The sequence below is a fragment of the Clinocottus analis genome, unplaced genomic scaffold (genome assembly GCF_023055335.1).
Source record: "Clinocottus analis isolate CAN_PGR_092001 unplaced genomic scaffold, fCliAna1.0.p SCAF_1, whole genome shotgun sequence".
Lineage (NCBI taxonomy): Eukaryota > Metazoa > Chordata > Actinopteri > Perciformes > Cottidae > Clinocottus > Clinocottus analis.
In genome coordinates this window covers 11,142,255-11,164,792 of record NW_027175820.1, presented here as the reverse complement: position 1 = coordinate 11,164,792, position 22,538 = coordinate 11,142,255, and the positions used below count along the sequence as shown (strand labels likewise).

The following is a 22,538-nucleotide window of genomic DNA, read 5'->3' as shown; positions in this document are numbered from 1 at the left end:
GCAGCGGAAGAGTATCTCGGCGGACCTGTTTACCTGTAGCACAGACAGCGGCGCATGTGGGATAAACGATGGCTAGTGGAGCTATGTTGAGCGTGCTGGAAGAGTGTGTGAAGACAATACAAGGCAATACAGCACAACCAGAGAACTTTCTGAGGCAAGTGTTTGCTGTTTGTGTGTTGTGTGATTGAAAAATATGTGTAATGTTGTTGTACGCCTCTTTGAAGAGAAGTGTTTGAACTAGCTGACCGTTAGCTAAAGCTAACTGCATGCACTGCTAACGCTCCCTGATATTGAAGAGGTTTGGGGAAGATGTTATAGAAAACAAACTGCATCTAGACTGATAGTTTTGACTACATTTTAAACATAACTTCACTGATTATATTAGACCCGACTAAATTAACACAGTTAATATAAACAATCGGTACAGTAAAATAAAATGGTTATTGTGATACACGATTTATTGCAAGACAACCATCTGCTATAACAGTGTAATAACAGATGGAGTAACTTAACTTATCACTACATTTAGATTTAATACACTGCCAAATGTTCTCGTGCATCCAGTCTCAATCAAAGTCATTAAAAGACTACGTCTATTGCTTTGTTTTTAACACCAGCCATGCCATACTGACTATGTTTCCGCTTTTTCAGCCTTCAAGATGGAGTGGCAGCAGACTTTACCTCTCTCACTAAGATCCTGTATGACCTTCACAAAGCTGAAGAGCCTGACAATTGTAAAGGCAGTCCGTTGGTTCAGCTGGTGGTGGAAAACTTTGATGAAGAGCAGATATGGCAGGAGCTGGAGCTCCAGAACAATGCTGTAATGAAACACTTTAAACATGCAGCTGATGAAGCTTTGGCAGATGACACATTAACAGTGTTGGTAGAGGAGGATGAAGCGAATAGTGCAGAGGCAGAAGTAGAGACTGATGCTGAAAATCTTGATGAAGAGGAGGAGGAACCGCCCAAACGGTCTAAGAAAATGTCTGTTGAGTATGGGGCAGAGGAGTACACGGATGAAGACTCTGATTTAGATTTTGATGTGGACGCTCTGGAAAAACGAGAGAAACAGAAGAAGGAGATCGGAAGGAAAGACTCCAGAACTAAGGTGGTTCCCTCTGAGGTTGATGATACATTCTTCAAACTGTCAGAGATGGAGTCGTTTTTGGATGACATGGACAAGCAAGAGGGAAAGAAGGATGAGAACGAAGATGAGCTAGACTATTTTCAGGACCTGCCCTCCGATGAAGACGACGATCTCAACTTAGATGAAATACTTGCAGCCCAAAAGAAAAAGAAAATCACTGTATGTGTTTAATCACTTTACTCACATATTCTAATGTCCTGATGATACATGATATACAATAAAATATATGTATTACTATTCACATTTTAGGTAAAGAGCTCAAGGAATCTGAAGTACAAGGACTTCTTTGATGCGGTGGATAGTGAACCAGCTAAAGCAGATGACCAGTCAGATGGTGAGGATGGCAGCATGAATAAAATCCGGGAACAAGGTGGAGAAGAAATATCTGACGAGGCTGATGATTATGATTCTGAAGGGGAGGGTGACGATGAGTAAGTGAGATTTTATTATGATATCTATCTATCTATCTATCTATCTATCTATCTATCTATCTATCTATCTATCTATATATATATCTATATTGTGTGTGTGTGTGTGTATGATTGATTCCAACATGTTTGTGTCTATCCTTTGCCAGGGATGAAGAGACCGAGACATCGCATAAGAAAGTTACCTTTAACCTCTCTGAGGACGAGGACAGCGAGGGAGAGGACGTGGAGGACATTATTGGAGGACAAACTCAGACCTCAGCAAAATCTGAATCAAAGTCATCGTTTGAAAAACGGCAAGAAAGGGTAATCTAGTTTAACATTTTGCTAATTTTATTTGCTTCTTCGGTGCTTAAATATGGCGGAAGTATTATAATTTAGTGGGTAAGTTTTACACTAACTGTAGGCCATGAATGTATTACTGCAACAGTACTGCTTGTCGGCTTGTACGTTAATATGACGGCATAACATTCCGAAGGCTTTGAAAGTGACACGCAAATGTTACCAAGTCAAATTTCCTAAGTTGTCATCTTTTGCATAAAGTGACCAGAACGCTTACTCAGACGAGATACCTACATGTTCAGTTGCCAAACAATTGAATGGGTGCATGTCTGAAAGGGCCTGAGACTCCTTTTAATTCATAGATCTGTTCCTCAAGCTGGACTTCCTGAATTGTGTTTAATGTCTCAGCGGTACCTGAAGCATCATGCCTCATCAACGCAACCCCCTTACATTGTTTTAGTGCAGTGTTGACTTTAGTATGAATGCTTGCTAATCGCAATTATTCTATTCTTTTGTTTTTCTAACCTCCAGATGTCAGAGAAGATTGGGGAGTTTGAGCAAGCTGCTCTAGCACAGAAATCATGGCAGTTGTCGGGAGAGGTTACTGCACAGACTCGTCCAGAAAACAGCATGCTGGAGGAAGATGTTGAGTTTGAGCAGACCGGCAGAATGGGTGAGTGACTCTTCTGCTTTTGAGGTAAATTCTTATGTTGGCAGATGTTTGTATGTTATTTTGGATTTATACAATTATTCACCGTGGGTTTATGTTGTTTCAAATTGTGAGGATTTCTTTCTGTCTACTACTACACATCGGATAACAATATTTTTTCTTTTAGCCCCGAGTATCACAGAGGAAACCACACTACAGCTTGAAGACATCATCAAACAGAGAATTAAAGACCAGGTTATACCCCATAACTTGTGGTTTTATTATTGTCTGAAACAAATGTTATAATAAATTATAACCCAGTACCTTTTTGACTTGTGCTTCTGTAAGGCATTTGATGATGTGGTCCGCAAGGAGAAACCCAAAGAGGAGGTGTTCGAGTACAAGAAGAGGCTAACATTGGACCATGAGAAGAGCAAGCAGAGTCTAGCAGAGATCTATGAGCAAGAATACCTCAAGCAGAATCAGGTTAGACTTTTAACTTGTTTTTACTGCTTTTCCAACACGCATGCCCGTGTGTTTCATCCTTTCTCACTATTTTTCTGATTACAGCAAAAGACAGAGGAGCAGGAAAACCCAGCTCATGTAGAAATCCAAAAGCTTATGGACACACTCTTCCTAAAGTTGGATGCTCTCTCCAACTTCCACTTCACACCCAAACCAGTAAGTTTTGCCTATAGGCAGCACTGACTGGAAGTCACCAAATATTTTTTAAATATTAAGATTGGCTGTCCTTCGGTAAATTGTAAAAGTGTCCGCTCTCACCAGAAATCCCAACCTTATTGAGCAAAAACCCAATGTGTCTGCTTTTAATCCAAGATCTAACTCTGGTTTGTGGCAGCTTCTATTTAATCTGTGGTTCTTAATGCAGTCAAACTTTTGAGACATTATACCTACATACCTACATATACCATTCAAAACATGTGGTTTGTAAAAAGTGCCAATGCAGGAATGGAATACATACGAGTTGTAGGAATGCACGGATCCCACTTTTTCAGTCTCAGTACCTGGGTTTTGGGTATCGGCTCACACCTAGTTCTAATCTGATACCAGTGTTTAATTAATAAGATGTATGCCTCACTGCGTGGAAATGCCTGGGATCATTATTTTATGGCTAATGCAACATCAGGCTTGAGTTAAACATTACAACACAATTACAACACATTACAACACAATGTAACAAATAAATGTATGTAGATAAACTTAAGTGTTATTTATTAATACAATGATAAGTTGCACACCAGCAAGCAAATTGGTCATGATTTACACGCAAATTTAAATACCAGTTATTTAATATATAGACATAGAATTATAGAAATAATACATAGAATTACATTGTATAGATCAGTCTCTTTGTCCCCGATCCAGCTACCTGAGTCAGTATCTGTCCGATATCGGTGCATCAGTAATAAATTGCAAATGTAAAGTGATTATTTTGACAGAAATATCAAGCCAATGCAGTTTTTGAATTGACGTTGCCCTTTGTCCACAGCCCGTTCCCGAGGTCAAAGTGGTGTCGAACCTGCCGTCTGTCACAATGGAAGAAGTGGCTCCAGTCAGCGCTAGTGATGCCACGCTGCTCGCACCAGAAGAAATCAAAGTATGTCATCAATTCATTTTCAAACATGAACTTTGATCTTTGTTTTTTTAGTTGCACAGTGTGTCCTTACAATACTCTCACCTAACCAAAGGAAAAGAACAAGGCAGGAGAAATTCTGGGTGATACCGAGAAGACGGCAACGGACAAGAAGCGTGACCGACGCCACAAGAAGACGGTTAAGCGTATAAAGATCAAGGAGAAGGAAAAGAGGCAGAAGCTTAAAGAGGCTAGTACAACTGGGGAGAACAGAAAGCCTTCAAAGGCTGAAGTCACAGAAAACCTGAAGAAACTCACAAAAGGAGGCAAAGCCAAGATACTCAAGGTGGGGGGCTTCTTTCATGTAGTCAGTGTTCATCCAGCGCTTTTGAGGTACTTGTGCTTTAATTCAATAAACAATGTGTTTCTCCGTTTTAGGATGAGGGGAAGGACAAGGCTCTGCGGTCCTCTCAAGCCTTCTTCTCTGAGCTGCAGGACCAAGTTAAAAGTCAGATAAAAAGTGCAAAGGACCCGTCTTCGAAGAAGAAGAAACACAAAGAGGTTTCTGTCAGCAAACTGAAGTTATAACAACTATGATGGTTTGTTGTAGAGCAATGTTTTATTGTACAGATTCTTTTTTAATGATAAATCAATATATTAAATCTGACAGTTATTGTTAAGTGTTTAAATTTTCATTAAAATCAGAGTGCCCAGTTGTGTTTGTTTTGGCAATGAATAACGCATTTTGAACTAATGAATCAAAATAGAGGACCATTGTGGAAAGATGAATATACTGAGCCTGTGTAAAGAAGATTATTTGCTAATGTTTATTTATTTTATTTAAATACACACATACCTTGCAAAAAAATCACACGGTATATGGAGGCCTACATGTTTATATTGTCTGAATGGATAATGGAGAAAACATAGATCAGATCATTACAAACATCTAACTAACATTGAGGATTGTTTGTGTGTATTAGGCTGCTCTTAATTAGCCTGTTTTAGAAGTGGTCAATTTAATATCAAAGAACACATTAAGTTTGTTGGGGGTCTCTTGTGGTTGGTGAGTACTTTCAGGCCTCTCCAAACTGACTCGGTGTCGTTGGCTAAAAACTTTTTCAATTTGGATGAAGTAGACATCTGTTGAATATTTTAACATACAAGTTGGGTATTTTGTGTTGAATTAAAAAAAAGGCTTAATAACAAAAATATAAACACCAAACAAGGGTTAATGGTTAAAGCAATAATACTCTCCTGCCTCAGTCATTACAACATATTAGCTTGTGTATGTTTTGCTTGTAGGATAGCCACCTTGTGCAATACAGAGTGGAATATTTCCTTAAATATGATAGGCTACCATAAGTAAAAATAAAAAGTTATAAATACTACTACTTAAACAGCAATTAATAGCACTTCGGTGTACTTGGGTCACACCTGTGGTCGAACGTGTTCGACAGAAAGCAAGAAGACCCCGCCCTCTCGAGATGTTATTCCCATGACGTCACGACAGATCATTACGGAAGTAAACCGGGCGACTAAACGGACAGAACCCTGACCGAAACCCAAATAAGTTGTGTACGCTTGGCTATTACAGGTAAGTCACGACACCTGTACTGACTGTCATTCGCTTTAAAAGTGTCAGGTTCTCCACACTACTCCAGTGTGTTTCATCAATTTGTTTTGATTTCGCTAGCGTTGAGCGAGAGCTAGTTGACGTTAGCTACATCAACTATGCAACAGACAGCTAAACAAAGCGAAGGCTGGCCAAAAGTTAAGCGGAGAAACATAGACACACGGCTCTGTTTACAAACGGATATGTCACATTATGGTTTAGTAGGTAGACTGACATTCGAGACATTTAATAGATAAGATGGCAAAGTCTAAAATAGCGAAGCTTAATATAGCCGCGTTCGCTGTCTGTCGCGTAAGCTACAGCTAGCTGTTTTGAGCATTCAATAACGTTTAGCACGTTTGTTTTAATTAGCAAGCTGGCTTAATGTTCTAGTGTGTGTAGTATTTGTTTGAAGGAGTTAAATCTGCGGAGTCATTCTGTTGGTGACGCTCATGTGATTACGTGACTCACTGGATCTGAGGTTTGGGTTGTTGCTTCCGCGTGGAGTCTGTTCTTTTCATGCTGCTCTCGTGTTCACAGGTCGTCTGTCATCATGCTGGGAGGAGGATTCAAAGCAGAGAGGCTGCGAGTCAACCTCCGGCTTGTCATTAATCGTCTCAAACTCCTTGAGAAAAAGAAAAGTAAGTCCATACACGAGTACAAACCCTGGTCCTATTCCCCTACAGTTCATGTGGAATCAGTGGGTGCTTGTTAATTTGGCTGTGTATTTTTTTTTTTGTTCTCTATAATATTGAGAAATTGTAATATAATATAGGCGGAGGCTTTAAATAAGCCCAGTGGGGTTTCTGCACTGATAGTATTTATGTATATTTCTACTTCTATCTCTACGTAAAATATAATGACAGTTTACCTTTCCCCACTCTCATTCACAAATAAAAAATGAAGCTGAGCTTGCTCAAAAGGCAAGGAAGGAGATTGCAGATTACCTGTCATCAGGAAAGGATGAGCGAGCTCGGATCCGTGTGGAGCACATCATCAGAGAAGACTATCTGGTGGAAGCCATGGAGATCCTGGAGCTCTACTGTGACCTGCTGCTGACTCGCTTTGGCCTCATTCAGTCTATGAAGTGAGTAACTAGTCAACTAGGTGCACCTCGTCAACATACTGATTTAACGTGTGTATTAATAGACGATGGGAAATGTGTAGGTTTTGCTTTATTAACTTTTACTCTGTCATAGTAGCCGTTTCTTTTAAGTTAACCCCTTTTCTTTTTCACCAATTAGGGAACTGGACCCAGGCTTACAGGAGGCAGTATCCACCCTCATCTGGGCAGCGCCTCGTCTCCAGGCAGAGGTCTCTGAACTAAAAATTGTAAGTACTGTCTAGATGTAACATTATGCTGGTGGCATTGCTGACAATATTTAACAAATTCTGTCTATTACGATTGTGCCAGTCTTGACAGTTGTATCTTTGAATGCTTCTATCAGGTATCTGATCAGCTATGTGCAAAATATAGCAAGGAATACGGAAAGCTGTGCAGGACAAACCAGATTGGCACAGTCAATGATAGGGTAGGCAATTTGTTCATGACTATTTAAGAATGCTTGCACCTTCAGTCTAGCAACATTTAATCAAATATCTGATGTGTTTTATAGCTAATGCACAAACTGGGAGTGGAGGCCCCTCCCAAGATATTAGTGGAGCGTTACCTGATAGAGATCGCTAAGAACTATAATGTGCCGTATGAACCTGACGCAATGGTTCGGGTGAGTGTTAAAGAATCTATTATTACTCACTTAAAAAGGATGAAGTCATGCATTGTGTTTATTTACTTGCTCGTCCACCCCTGTTTCCGGAACAGCCCGAGGTGTCTCCTGGAGAGGAGGCAGACCTGATTGACGTGGACACTGACAGGATGTCTGGAAGAGGAGGTGGAGGCGGAGGAGCAGGAGGAGGTGGAGGAGGCGGAGGTGGAGGAGGCGGAGGTGGTGGTGGTGGTGGTTTCACTGCTCCTCCTGGTGGTATGCCTATGCCTATGCCTATGCCAACAGCGTTCAACTATCCATATCCTAAAGGACCCGTAAGAGATTCTTTTTACAGACCCCATTCTTTACGATTATGTTGGGAGTTATGCATTTCATGATGGAAAAGTTGTAGAGTAGGGATGAGTAACTTGGATGAAATCTTCAATCACACAGTCTGTATCGTCCTATCAACCAAACATGGAGTGAAAAACTCAACATGTTTTTTCTTTAGCAATCACCAGGTCACTCAAAGTAATCCAGAGAAATCACGGGGACCAGTTTTTTATATTTTTCTTTCGGCACAATTTCCTACTAAATTTATTTGCGACTTATTGCTTTGTGATTTTAATCAATATACCTTTTTAAACAAACAGTCAATTTTATTTTGAAGTAAATGCATCATTTTGGCCCATTCTTTTACTTTTAAAGTTGGTCATTGTGATGCTATGACTGTGAATATGTAGTTTTAACAGGCAATCATTGCCCACAGACCTGATTTATGGTCTGAAAACAATTGTACTTTGTTATGTTTTCTTTGGATGGCTTGACATAAATTAGAATTATACATTTAAAGTTGTCGCTTGCCTCCCTCTGACTAATATCTGACTGTTTTCCTCCAGGAACCGTTTAACAATCCCGTTGGAACCTACAACAACTTCCAGCACCCCATGGGAGGAGGGCAGCCCCCTCAGCTGCCCTCTTGTCCCCCCACGTACGAGTCTGTAAGTGACTGAACCCCTCCCATCCATGCCCTCTTCCTGTCCCCACAGATGGAAAGACGGACAGGGCAGGGCATCATTCAGGGAAGAGCAGTTCATTCAGCTTGCTTAAATTTTTGCACGTCTTTTACTTTTTCTACACCAATTCTCAGAGTTGGACCAGATTCTTTCTCATCTGCATGAAGTGCTAATACTTCACTAACTACTAACTTGATTCGATCAGTTGCTCTGAGGAGGGCAGATTAGTGTTGTGCATTTTAGAGAGAGCTAAGGCCTGAAGTCTGTTTTTAACACACTAAAGGTGATACTTTCTCAAAAATTCCCTGCAGTTTCCCCTTTTTTATTTTGTTTTTTACTTTTGCATTATTAAACATAATTGTTCATACTTTTACAACACTAACACGTTAAATATTATTATTTTTCAATATGAAGATGACATCACCCCTTACACATTTTTCTGTGTTACAGATTGATGACCTCACTGACAAACCTTCTGTTCCTTCCCAGGCCGTAGGTGAGTTACGCCACCAGTAGTTTGTTTGTATTTATCCTATATTTTTGTTATTGTCAACAATTCAAATATAAAATTAAAAAACATTCAACCCATATGTTACTCTCAGATCCTGGCCCTTCATCTCAGCTATTTGACAACAACGCTCTCCCAGAACTCCCGTCTGTTCCTGACACGCTCCCCACAACCTCCTTTGGCCGAAAAGTCACCACCTCAGATGACATCGACTTTGATGACTTAACACGGCGGTTTGAGGAGCTGAAAAAGAAGACCTAATTGCTTTATCCCTGGTCTATACACATGCATACATACACACACATGCACACATGTGCTGTTATCGACGCAGCTCAAAACCGGAAATGATTTGGATAGTTCTCTCCCTTTGACAGTAATCTTACATTAAACATGTATTCTTACCTCATTTATATAAATGTGGCAGTTGGCAGAAATCTTATTTCTGGTGACGGTACCAGTGAGTACCATTATGTTTTTTAATTCTTTTGAGCACATAATATATATTCTTACATACAGTCATGTGGGTTTTGACTCTTGTTCCCTCCTCTTTGAGTTCTAACTTTTCTCCAGTTTGTCTATTTAATGTACTATTTAACCAAACATAGATTAAATTGATTGCTTCTCCTTAGAGTTTTTTTTTTGGCGGTGGGGGGAGGAAGGGGATGAATAAATAACTACAGTACATACCTTGATTATTATACTTTTTACATGCTTTGCTTTGATCTTTGCCACTGTGTCACTCAGTTCAGTCTCAAAGTAGTCAAACAAGCCAGACTGGCCGGCCCAGTTTGCCGGGCAGCTGGCATTCACACTAACTAACAGATGGTAGACATTATTTCCACTACGAGGCTCCAATACCCTGCAATTTATTTATTTTTTACATTAAGGTATGACGACAGATTGTCGCCATATTTTCAGTGTCTAGCTCGATTATGCAGTTTTGTTGGATTGGGCACAACATTTTAAAACACTCCTTACACGTCACGGTTCATCCATACGAGGAAAAAAAAATTGTGTACTGTATGAGCCCTCTTGGGAAAGTCCACGGTGACGCATGTCTAACTTGTTATAGCGGTGGTGAGGCACAGATGTAAAGTGATAAAACTGTATGACAACCTGTATTGTAATACATTGACATTCATATAGAAAGACATAGTTACACAAATAATTGAAACAGGGAAAAATTGTTTGGTAGCAGAGAGTTCCTAAATATTTGACAAATACTTTTTTTTTATAAACAGGATCTTCCAAAACTTTTTTTCCTTTTTGAATCAGTCTTACCAAATGCCTGCACCTTCCTAACATTAATTAAAGTACTTAAATCTGACGTGTGCAAAGAGCCTAGCTACACAACAACCTAATTTGATTGATTGCGTGTAAATATCGACCCCAGAGGTGTTTGGTTTGTGTTGTCCTGTGTGATCATGTGTGCATGTGTCTTATTATGTATATGCACCACTGCATTTGCCTTGGGTACCATTTCTCATCAGAGGCCTTGCCAGTCTGTACTAGGATTATGTATTTGTCTGGGTTTTATTTTGTTAGATTACACTTTGCTTTATCTGGTTTGTCCATAAACAATTCTCTTAAAACCTGGTGAGGTGAAATTTGTAAATTTGGTGAAACGCCTGTTCTGGCAATAGAGGTTGATGTTTTGATTTCCTGTGGAGAAATGAGAGTCCGAGGGGTTTTGTTGTCAACAATCCTCGAATGTTTGCTGCAACCAAACCACACCCAGCTCTGCTTGCATGGCAAATGGACGGTGGCCTTGAATACAATGAATCAGCGATCTCTGGAAAACAAATAAAAAGGATTTCCAGCTAGTTGAGGTTTTAGATGTGTAGGAGAAAATAGAGATGATTAACACTTCAGAACTGTGATCTGCTCACTGTCTTTTCTATGATAGACTGTTCTTTCATGCTAAACATTGAGACACACAATTGTGTCTTGTTTTCCACTGTATACTAAAATAACAATTTAATAAAAGAGTATTTGGAACTGGAAGCTAGTGAGGTCTTTCTTCACACCATTTGCTCTTATTGTCTACAACCCTTCCTCTGCTTTACAACGATGTAATGTCAAATGGTGGCCAGCAAGGGTCCTCAGTTTAAAGGGAAATTATTATTGCAGAAGAGAAATGTAATCAAGTAGCAGTGAGCTACGACATACTTTTATTTATTGATTATTTTATTATTGAGGTGTAGGTTTTTCCAATTCTTTATAGAAAGCTACATTGAGTTTATTTCACACAGTATTTTGGTTTAATAGTACATCCAGTAAAGTGCTTTCTGTGTGAATGAGCAGGGCATTTTCAGCTTGAAAGGTCCACTATTCTTTTTACCGTGCCCTGCTGAATAAACACATCTGATTTGTTTACTAGACGTGCATTTAACAGACATTTTGACCTTCTCTGGGTGCATTATAATAGGTCCACTCACACACTTGCTATAAGTAAACTTTTTGTCAATAGTTTATGTGTGTGTTCATCACAATGTCACATGATAATACCCTGTGACGCAAACCCACTCAGGTCTATGTTTCAGACCGTGTAAAGAGGCCCAGCATGCTTTTTTTCATATTGTGTCATAGTGTGGTTACTCCAGGCTCCTTATTACAGTTTTCTTCGATTGCTAAACGACAGTGGGCACAACTGGAGTCACATGTGCAAAACTCTAACTACAGTCTGCACTACCAACAGTCACCTGAGCTAAACAGTTCACATCACCTGCAAAACTCATTCCAAGCAACACAACTCTTAACACATGGCTCAAAACACGCTCAGTGCAGCCCAACACTGCACAACCCTCACTGAGATAACACACACTGTCACTCAGAACACACTGAGAGTAAAAAGTAGCATCAAACACCAATACAGAAAATACAAACTGTTCATCTTAACAGTTTGAACAATTTCAGTGACTTCATACAAAATAATATTTTCTTCAAAGAAAAGAGTAACATTCTCTTCACATGATTTATAAATTTTTTTTAGAACATAACAATTCTTTAAGGTAAATGAAAATTAGCAGTTTGCTTCAATAATCTGTAGTAATTTACGGAATTACAGTAATGAGAAAAAAAGCTAGAAACTTAAAGCACATACTGTAATTCAAACAAATCATTGAGGGGCTAATCCTGCGTCTCTCTAGCATCAGGCTACAGGTTTTCATCAACATCCCATCTAATGTTCTCTCTTGCCATGCACCTGGGGAAGAACCTTCTGGAGTGCCTTATCAATGCACCTTTCTCCCTCCACGAACCCGTCTTCCTGGTTCCATTTCCAAAATGAGTCTTTCTGAGCTCTACCTATAATATATATATATATATATATATATATATATATATATATATATATATATATATATATATATATATATATATATATATATTGTGTGTGTTTACTAACAAGTCTAAAACAAGACACCTGCTTAGCCTTCCAGCTGAAATTGCAATCAGCAGTGTTTGAAAGGCACAAGGCTGAACTCTATTCTTTTTTTGAATGTGTGGTTCACAGTTTTGACAGCAGTGTGTTAGCATTTGAACAAAGTGCTGTAAATCCACAGTGTTGTGCAGCTTGTGGTTAAAGTCATGGGATAAGTGTGTAGAGTTTTGAAAACTGTGTTCAGGCAATGAGAAACGAACTAGAGTTTGGTCCCCATGAACTGCTGCTGTGCAGACTGTAGTCAGAGTTTTGCACATGTGACTCCAGTTGTGCCCGCTGTCGTTGAGCAATCGAAAAAAACTGTAATATCCCACAATAAACTAAAAACTGTTTAGCAGTAGTGTAGAATATACAGCGGTATTGACAACGTAACCTAACTATTTGAATAAGCCAATCACTGTGGCATTAATATAGGTTGAGTCTACTGCAATGTTGTGAGGAAAAATGATGGCTGACATGAGGTGAGAATAAGAAACATGTTTATTTCAGCTTCAACAGTTATTTTACTGAAAGGACGCATTGTGCAAAGGAAATAATTGCAGGACAATTTTGTTGTTAGTGGTTATTTTATCTCACCGACGTTGATCTAATAACGTCATAGAAGTACTTGATCCTGTCAAAGACTGATTCAATACAGGTGATCTAAGCCTCACTTGGATTGGTCAGGCGGTCGTTGCTACTGCTTTTTCAAAGGTGATTGAAAATGATTACACACAAAAACTGTTGTTTTTAAACGTTTGCTCTTAATGTTGATGCGATTCCTAACAAGTGCATGTGTATCTGCTCCACAAGTTTGAGATTGACCGGATGACATTAGAAGAAAGTATCCTTTATTAATCCCCTTCGGGAGATTGGTCACTGCATTTAACCCATCCTTAGTAATTAAGGAGCAGCGTGCTGATGTGAAGCGCCCGGGGAGCAACTGGGGGTTCAGTGTCTTGTTCAAGGACACTTTGACATGCAAACTATGGGGAGACCAGGGATCAAACCAGCTACCTTGTCGTTACAGAACAACCACTTTCCTCATGAGCTACAGCCATGGGGAGAGTCTGCAAATACACATTGTAAATTTAAATATCCCTTTATTTAAATCTTGATTTATGCATACATACTACACGCATCCTTTAATGTAATAGTGACATTGAGGCAAACAAAATTCTCAGGTTTACATACTTATTAGCTACTGAATCAAACAGTTAACATTCACTATAGATTAAATACATTAACATATTAGGTGATATAGATCTGTGTATTCAAGTTCACACATATGTACACAGTATTAATAAGTGAAAACATAAATATATTGGTGATTAAATAAAAGCACAGATGGCCTTCATGACAGAACATGAAAGTGTCTTCAGACCAGCTTGTATTCCCAAACCAAAAGCACAAACTTGAATGTAGTCAGTTCTACTCCATAAATCATTCAACGGAAGGACAAACTAGATCTCACAGAAGACTGCATGTATGATGAAAAGTCGTGAGATGCACCTTCAGCATGTATTAAAGTGACATGAAGGTGAAATGAAAAGGGTCATCAATTGGTAATCAGCTCCCATATGTCCCATATGTTACGTAAAAGCACCCTCCCACTCTACCAAGTTCATGTTTTAAATGGACGTCAAAGACTGTGATAACTATGTTGACAGCGATAGACTGTGGCTGTTAGTGAGAGTCTTTGAATGCTAACCATATCAATAGTGTAAAGATAATAGCAATATATTTTTTCCAACAACTAATATTGTAAAGTTTGACCATTCACATGCTAAAGTAAGTATTTTCCTGTTTCATGAGCTTTTAAAATATTTTTTATAATAATAATAAAACAAGAAAATGCTCCATTAAAACCCACATTTCCTTAGTTAAAAATAATAAGAAGAACAAAATAAGCATGTATTTTCTTTGCGGACTGCACATATTTTTGTATAGTATATTCTAGGAGGGCCCCTGTTTCATTGCTTGTTGGCCGTGTTTATTTTATTGATTGATTGACAGTTTATTACGTTATTACTTAAATTAACTATAACAATATTGTATAACAGTTCTGAAACAGCAGGGCGTTAAAATTTGAAAGTACAGTGCAGTGGTGAGTCTAAGAGGGAAGGTTGCAATGGATCTCATGAGCTCTATCGTCTTGCTATTGGTTCAATGGTTTCCTTTGTGGTGAGCAATTGGAAGACAGTAGGACATTATAAATATAATAATTGCAAGTAGATGCAGCATGTGTCTGAGACAGTCTGCGGGATAAATCTGTGATGTGAGTTTGATTTGGGGTCAGACTTGTTAGGACAATGGAAATAACAGCCTCCTGAAATGAATAACAGTAACCAGACAATTTCTTTGCATACACACACATCATCACGGAGAGTAAATTACTTGGAAAAAGCAACACAAGGACACACAACAGCTACAGTTATTGAGTTGCCCATTTACCCTGAATCACCTTCACCGAAAACATTTGAAATTCTGTATGCATACAAAATACCAGAATTAATTATATAGTCAGAAAGAAATTCCCAATAAGTGCAAAAGAGTGTTGTAGCAGAGAGTTTACTCATGGTTTAGCAGCTGAGCCCATCGAAGAAGACTACATATCCGGCTAATGCAGCTTCCTCACAGTTTGTCTCTGCCAGAGTAGCGTCTGCACTTGTCTTGTTGCTCTGGTAAAGACAAGACAGGGCCAGTGAGACTCACAGTACTCTACTGCTCTTGAACAGAATGTGCACTGATACACTGCAGAGAGAGAAGTCACTTAGGAGGAGAAAACTAAAAGGGTCATTAGTTTTATTTTTGTCAAAGCTAGTTTTACTGGTTCATATGCCTTATTACATAGAAGCTCACTGTAATCAACCCAAAACAACATGAAATAGCTACCTCTGTCTGCTTTATGAATTATACATAGACTAAATAAATGTGTAATGAATGGAATTTAGAGGTTTCTCTTAAAATTGTGTTGTTTTTTTTTGAAGGCTTCAGTTGTCACAGATATTTTCAAGTGACAAGCTTAAAAACAATTTGCTCAAGAAAATCTCCTTGAAACCAGGTTATTGTTCCCCTTAGTGTTACAGTGTTATTTCCTTATTATATTTATCTTTCAAAGTCTTTAAATCAGCGTTTACTCAAATGTCGCCCACTTGGGAGCAGCAGAAACAAGCTGCAAACACAACATTGACTTATCAACTTTAGGCTGTCATAGCAAATGTGTTAGCAAACAGTTGCCCTTGGTTGTAGCTCTGTGTTTGGTCTCCTCTAACTCTTGCGTGTAATATCTGGCTCTTTAGCTGCTAAATGCTACACTTTGTTCCCCAGCTAGTCGCTAGGTCTGCTGTTTGGTGCTAAACAGGTTGTGTATAGTTTAGTTGTAACTGTCTGCTTCATCCAAAAATGAGGTATTAAAAGTGAACAAAGCAATTCACAGAAGGGGAAAGCTGCAGAGTTGGGTGATAATTGTCTGTTGGTTTGTTACATCCAGCGCTCACTTTACCCATCATTAATATAAAAATCTTGTTATCAGCTTTACGAATGATGGAAGACATCGCACGTATCAGATGAACATAGACAATATCAAAGACAAAGAAAAAATGTGTTTTGGAGCACAGCACTTACTACACATTACTTTACTTACAGCTAGGAATCTGTACATATTGGCTGCATAATGTTTTCTTACCTAACATCACCTGCTCAATTTCTTCAGTCTCCTCTACAGCTACAGGTTTCAGCAGCAGGGCAAAAAAAACAGCAACTCCTATCACCTGTGAACAAAAACAAGCCACAAGAAAGCAAATCTTCTTAAATGTAGTCACATTATCCGTTAACATTCAGAAACGTGCCAAGTGAAGTTACTTCTTGAGATAAATCACTTTATACAGCTGGAGTTTTCCCCACCTTAAGAGGCTGCAGTACAAAGATGCTCTGGAAGAGAGAGAGGCCCAGAGACATGACCCATTTGATGGATTTTGCTCGGCCGTACGAAAAGCCGTACAACAGGGTGAAGAAAGTGGATATTCCACTGATAGACAGCAACAGGAACCAGCCCAGGAACACACACCACCAAGGCAGCCAACAGCTTGCCGACATATTCTTCTTCTTCACGGGGAGCGGGCTGGGCCAAAGTGAAGGAAGGATGAGAGGAAGTACAATCAAGTTAGCTCAAATCAATCATATTTCTACTTTATACAGATATCGTTGTTTCTGAATGTTGGCCGGAGTGCTGACCAGAAAGCCAAATGGCTGCTGAAGACCATCTCAGCCTTTTGAACCAGCATACTGGTGGTGTTGAGGGTCTGCTGGTATTCTTCTACACTTGGGAAGTGCTTTTCGTCCAGTTTTTCCAGGCACATCAGGAGGTGACAGAGACCAGCCAGGAGAAACTTGCTGCAGTACACCCAATGAGGATCACTCTCACTCTCCCCTTTAACAAGAGTGCATATAGACCAGCATGTCATTTCATCTCTCTACACAGCTAATACGCTCCAAAACTCACTTGTGCACCAAATCCCATCTTGGTTTTCAATCAAGATTCATGTCTTCAGCATTGGCTTGGGACTGAGAGCAACAGGCAGGCGGTGGAAGTCGGAGAGCTTGTAGGTACTCACATGGTTTTGTCTTTTCATGAGATATATCCGGGCTCTAATTTATTTCTGTTTTTGTATAATGTTGTTCTGGTTATGTAATTTTATGTAAATGCACGTATACTGTGAGTATGTATGTTATTGTGCCTTGATTGTACAGAACAGACCATCTTACTACTAAAAGGAAGCGGTCATTGCTATTTTTCTTTGAAAAAAATAAACAAACAAACAAACAACAAAATAAAAAACTACCTTGCATAAGCTGGATGAATTCATGCAGCTGGTCCAAGGCACGGCAGAGGTCAGTGGTGGACTCCAGTCTGTGCATCTCTGACATCTTGTTCCTGGGACTACTGCTCATAGAAGAAATCACCTGCTCTGTATCCTGGGGATATCCGAGGGATGCACAACATGTACAATGCTTGATCAAACACATGCAACATAATACCTATTTTCAAAGTAAAAGGTCCTCCAAAGTCAAAGCCATGAAGCACTGACAGTAAGTGGGTTGATAAGGTCAGTGATAAGGCAAGTGTAATTCATTAATTGCACACTCACATTCATAGAAATTAGGTCATGCAACACACCTTCAGAATAGCTGCAACGGTCACTGCCGGGGGTCTCAAGCTCTCCTCAGAGTCTCCTTTTTTAGATTTTGATATCACGCGAGGTCTGATGCTTCTGAAGATGGTGATGATGAGGATGTTGATTGGAAACATGAGAAGACCACTCTGTATCCCCACCATGAGCTCCTGCAAAGTGATTTCCAAAGAACCTGGAGAGACAAAACAAAAACATGGACAGCGTCAGTTGGCGATGAGAAGCAACTGAATTGGTCGTATGGCTCTCTTAAACCTCCTTACAGTTCTGATAAAGCAATGCGCTGCTGCCCAACAATGAAACAGCACAGAGACAAAGTTAGCAACTCGCTGGTGAAGCTTTCAGAAGATATTTCCATTGTTAGAGAGCCAAACAGCGTGAATAAGATTCATCAGGTGACCAGAAATAAGACTCCATCGGACGTTATCACCCTTTCTAGAAATGTATATCATTGAAAAAAACAAACACTGTCTACAAACTCAGATTAGTGTAAAATTGAGCAAACATCATGACTGTTTTATTGAACTATTCTCAGTTTTTATTGTCTGATGTGAGTCCTTTCAAGACAGTTTTATATAGTCATCACCATGCAGCTACAAGGCACATTGAAGGTCATCTGCTCAGGTAGCTTTCCGTTTGCCTCCTTCCTCACTGCGAATGGAGATGACTGTCCCCATGCCAACCTGTGGATTTTTCTCGAGAGAACTAAAACAGGAGCAGCAGTTTAGATCTGCAGTTTGTGGACATCCACAGGCAGTACAATTATCTACCGGCAATATTGACATTTGCAGTTTTCTCCTCAATACTGAGCTTCAACAGTGTGTTATTATATGTCCTCTGTTCTTGTAAAGATTGTATTCATCTTAGGAAGCAAAGGCAAAAATTTAAATAATTAGCAGTGTAGGCTGACTTTGGTGCTGCATATTTAGACACAACGTTTACATAATGTCTTGTGGAATATCTTTTTACAGATAAAACTGAATCCAAATTCAGGTTCACATGGCATGGTCTCTTTGTTCAATTTGTTGTATTTTGAAGTTACCCGCTGATATGTCATGTTTAATTTAATTTTTTTATAAATTTGTTCCACCTGTCATGTCCTGATCAGTTTTAACTGTCACTCATTAATGTTGCGTTAACCTCGCCACCTGCTCATCTGTTCTCGCCTCCCTTGAAAAGACCACCCCAGTAGCTTTGTTCTTTGTCATTTCATCCTTCGTCTTTGCATGGACTTTTGTTCACCTGTAACCTGTCAGCTGTTATTTTTTACTCTCGGATTGTCAACGTTTTACTTAATTAAAGTATTTATTTTCTCCCTATCGGCTCATCTTTGTCTCACTTTGGGTTCTTTCTTCCTGTGCTGCTTCTTGTACCGCTAGATTATGTATTGTTTAGAAAATATAGTAATCATTTCCCTCAAATCAAATTACATTTGCTATGTTAAAATCAGATGCTGAATTGTATTTCTATTTGAATATTTAACATCCATTCATTTTCTTGGCAACTAGTGCAACATAAAGGCTAGTCTTCAATTTGTTTATATAATTTCACATCATCTTTAATGGTAAATAGACCTGTATTTGTTACGTGCTTTGTTCTAGTCTTCCGACCACTCAAAGCTCTATAACACTACATATCATTATTCAACCATTCACACCCATTCATGCACCAATGGGAGGGGCTAAGATGCCACCTGCCCATCAGGGCTAATTAACATTCCCACACAGTCATACACTGTCGGCACAGCTACGGGAGCAATTTGTGGAGAAATGTCTTGCCCAAGGACACAGCGACATGGACTAGTGGAGCTAGGGATCGAACCGCCGATCCTCTGATTGAAGGACAGCATTTGACCTTTCATCCTAAACTTTGAGACTTAAAGACGACCTCTCATTATATTACATTTGAGATGTTTGTTTGATTTTTTTTGTGATACAATAACTTACTTATTCAACTGTGGATATGTTGCGTAAGTGGCCTTGTATTCTAGAAAATTCTTTAGACGACTAGTATTATCAACCAACAACCACACTGATTAAATTAACATACAGATTATAGTTCCCTCTTGAATTAAATTTTGCTCTAAGTGCCAGCTAAAATAATTAAAGACTGCACAATTCATCACCAATTGAGAAGAGTATTGCCGAGTCTTCATCTGTAGGAATGTTCCAGAAGGCAATATTGATGGCCATGGTGCAGAGCAGCAGGCTCATGCAGCAGGAGACCCTCTGGGCACGAGTGAATGGACTACGTGAGGGCGGATCCACGATGGAAACCCAGATGTGCTCATCCCTGAAGCCAGTGAATGTTCTGCTCTGGAAAATATTCCTGACAGAGAAAAAAGTACAGCTGTAATAAGAAATCCTCCGGAGCTGAGTAGGTTTATTTCAGCTGTGTGAAGTGGTCTGACCTGAAGCTGGCAATCTCGTTGCTCTTTGCAGCATTCAAGGTTTTCTTGGTCATGTTGTCTCCACGCTCAGAAGTCAGCCAATAGTCACAAAAGAAGTGAAACACCTTTCGTGTTTGGAGGTCTTGTATGGTCACCTTGTTAATATACCTTAATACACGGGAATTTATAAAACACCATTACACATTGACCTTAGTAATTTTAGGCAAATGTTGTGTAATATTTCAGCTACACTTAGCAACTTTGCAAACAGGACAAAACAAAAGGAAATAATTTATATCACCATAATACATATGTTGTGTATTTTACTTTGAAGTTTCTATTTGCCACTCACTGTGCGCAGATATATCTTACTTGTGGTCAAAGACAATATCAAGGAACGTCTGATATTCTGTCACTTACAGTATCGTATCAGGATATATAGTATTGTATATCGGCCAAAGCATTTAGTGTGATTCTTTATGACAAGCCTGTGTGTGTATATGTGTGTGTGTGTGTGTGTGTGTGTGTGTGTGTGTGTGCGCGCGCGCGTGTGCGTGCGTGTGTGTGCGCATGAGTACAGTCCATTGAAAATGGTATTTAGTGAGAAGTGATAACAAGAAGAGACAGGTCTGACATTTCAAAGTGTCACAATGAAGAAGCCAGCTGTCCTGCAGAGAGGCAATAAGCCCTACCTGCACACAACTCTAACAGCGGGGCTGTTAGAGTTGTGTGCGTGTGTTTGCAACTTTACCCTGCCATACATCACTTATCTACATTTCAGTGTAGAGTTAAATCAATCCAAGCATTAAGAAACACACCACTATGTAAACATGTCATGGTACAACCTAAAAATGACATAAAGCTGCATTCAAACTTCATTTATATTGGTTTCTGAACAAACCATGCCACTTTTAGACATTTTCACAACTTTGGAAAGTAAGCATTTCTGTGTGTCTGTGTCCTGATCTGGAGTGTCACTAAATGTGTTCATTAGTACCATGATGGGTGAGCTCCAGAGTTGTCGTGCTGCAGCATGAGGCTTTGCACATCACCCAGTGGGAAGGGTGTGGCCACCAGGAAGATATCAAAAGCTCCTCTCTCAAACACAGGCTTGTCAGGGTCTGTGAGGTTGTACGTGCCACTCTCGCCCTCTGAGCCAATCAGCTTCAATGTCACCTACAGGACAGCACAATGAACGGATGTAACAGCACTAGGTTCACACATCAGTGACCCGAGCCAAGATTGTGCTTAGAACCACAAGACTATAATGTCATATTTTAGCAAGCCTACAACAAATTGTGCGCGTATACTAGACAAAACTCATGACCATTTGCTGAAGCAAACCATAGATTTATACTACGTTTTTTTTTTTCATTTTGACTGGTTTTCATTAATTCTTGTTCTTTAACATTTAACGTTAGGATTCTCAAGAATTTAATGAAATCAAACTCCATTACGCCACTACGACAACACGTTTTCCCTTGGGGATTAATAAAGTATCTATCTATCTACATATCTATCTATCTATCTATCTATCTATCTATCTATCTATCTATCTATCTATCTATCTATCTATCTATCTATCTATCTATCTATATTCACATTCAGGTATTTCCTCATTTTATAGTGGCTATTACTGTAAGTGGCTGGGTCCCCTATTTGGATGGTTGTGGATCAGAATTTTAAGTCAGTCTGAAAACAATAGTCAGGCTATTGCAACAGGTTTTGCTTGCAGTAATAATTCCCCTTATACTGACTATTGTTCATAAAAACATTTTACTATTGTTTCAAAACATACTTTGAAATTGAAAACCTGTCCTTTTGGGAAGTTTAAATTACTAAGTTCAAATTATTCTTTACAATGGCTCTGTGGCTGACTGAAGCTGGCCCTGCAAAAGTAAAAGGAATTTTACTATCTTTATTTTCTGATCCGATGTGAGGTCCTGGGGCAGGGATGTTATGTGTACATGTTGTAAAGCCCTCCGAGGCAAATCTTGTATTTGTAATTTTGAAAAACGGAATATACTGTATACACCATTTGTTGTAAACAGCCTTAAACACGCAGTATGGTACTTTAAGCCTAGATATATATGGTACAATGAGTAAAAACATTATTCTATGAGTTATTTAAATTCTCTGTGAGAAACATCAATAAGAAACAAACTATAATTCTGTCAAAGAAAGACGACTCTTACATTGGCAGAAGTCCCAGCATTCTTGCGTTGGCCAGTTTGGACACCGATCAGATAGTTGTACTGAGCTCCTGGGTGGTTGTCTTCCGGCAGAGTCATCTTCCTCTGATGGTCCAACATAAAACAAATATGGTGCATGGTATAGATGTGTTGGCATACATTGCTGTGTTTGGACAGTGGAATGAATATGAAAAGATGAGTTTCTAAACAACCTCTGGATCACTCCAGACTGACCTTAGAGCGTGCTCTGCGGTCAGCATAGCAGGCCCACAGCAGAGTGGCCAGGTAGAGCCCATAGAAAGTACACACCAGTGCCAGAACCACAAAGTTCTCAGACACGGTGGCAAATAACTCTGACGTGCGAGATAGGTCCACATAGTTTGGCATGACAAAGAAGGA

General features: G+C 39.4%; 2 protein-coding genes across 2 annotated transcripts; both read left to right on the top strand.

The window, feature by feature from the left end:
* The first annotated feature begins 20 nt into the window (after window positions 1–20).
* On the top strand, window positions 21–4,861 carry mphosph10 (M-phase phosphoprotein 10 (U3 small nucleolar ribonucleoprotein)). Its single transcript, XM_068572597.1, has 11 exons — window positions 21–154; window positions 652–1,306; window positions 1,397–1,578; window positions 1,725–1,881; window positions 2,389–2,530; window positions 2,694–2,761; window positions 2,855–2,992; window positions 3,077–3,187; window positions 4,017–4,124; window positions 4,216–4,446; window positions 4,539–4,861. The coding sequence occupies exons 1-11, from the start codon at window positions 69–71 to the stop codon at window positions 4,686–4,688; spliced, it is 2,028 nt and encodes a 675-aa protein (XP_068428698.1). The 5' UTR covers window positions 21–68; the 3' UTR covers window positions 4,689–4,861.
* Window positions 4,862–5,608: 747 nt separating this feature from the next.
* On the top strand, window positions 5,609–10,943 carry ist1 (IST1 factor associated with ESCRT-III). The gene is made up of 10 exons (XM_068580372.1): window positions 5,609–5,697; window positions 6,256–6,356; window positions 6,622–6,802; window positions 6,960–7,047; window positions 7,164–7,247; window positions 7,332–7,442; window positions 7,538–7,756; window positions 8,321–8,422; window positions 8,888–8,933; window positions 9,040–10,943. The coding sequence occupies exons 2-10, from the start codon at window positions 6,269–6,271 to the stop codon at window positions 9,204–9,206; spliced, it is 1,086 nt and encodes a 361-aa protein (XP_068436473.1). The 5' UTR covers window positions 5,609–5,697; window positions 6,256–6,268; the 3' UTR covers window positions 9,207–10,943.
* The last annotated feature ends 11,595 nt before the right edge of the window (window positions 10,944–22,538 follow it).

Coding starts and splice junctions, on each gene's coding strand:
- mphosph10 (XM_068572597.1), top strand. CDS start 69: ATGGCTAGTGGAGCTATGTTGAGCGTGCTGGAAGAGTGTGTGAAGACA. Junction 2,993..3,076: donor AATACCTCAAGCAGAATCAG/GTTAGACTTTTA, acceptor TTCTGATTACAG/CAAAAGACAGAGGAGCAGGA. Junction 4,447..4,538: donor GCAAAGCCAAGATACTCAAG/GTGGGGGGCTTC, acceptor TCTCCGTTTTAG/GATGAGGGGAAGGACAAGGC.
- ist1 (XM_068580372.1), top strand. CDS start 6,269: ATGCTGGGAGGAGGATTCAAAGCAGAGAGGCTGCGAGTCAACCTCCGG. Junction 6,357..6,621: donor ACTCCTTGAGAAAAAGAAAA/GTAAGTCCATAC, acceptor TAAAAAATGAAG/CTGAGCTTGCTCAAAAGGCA. Junction 8,423..8,887: donor GTCCCCCCACGTACGAGTCT/GTAAGTGACTGA, acceptor TCTGTGTTACAG/ATTGATGACCTCACTGACAA.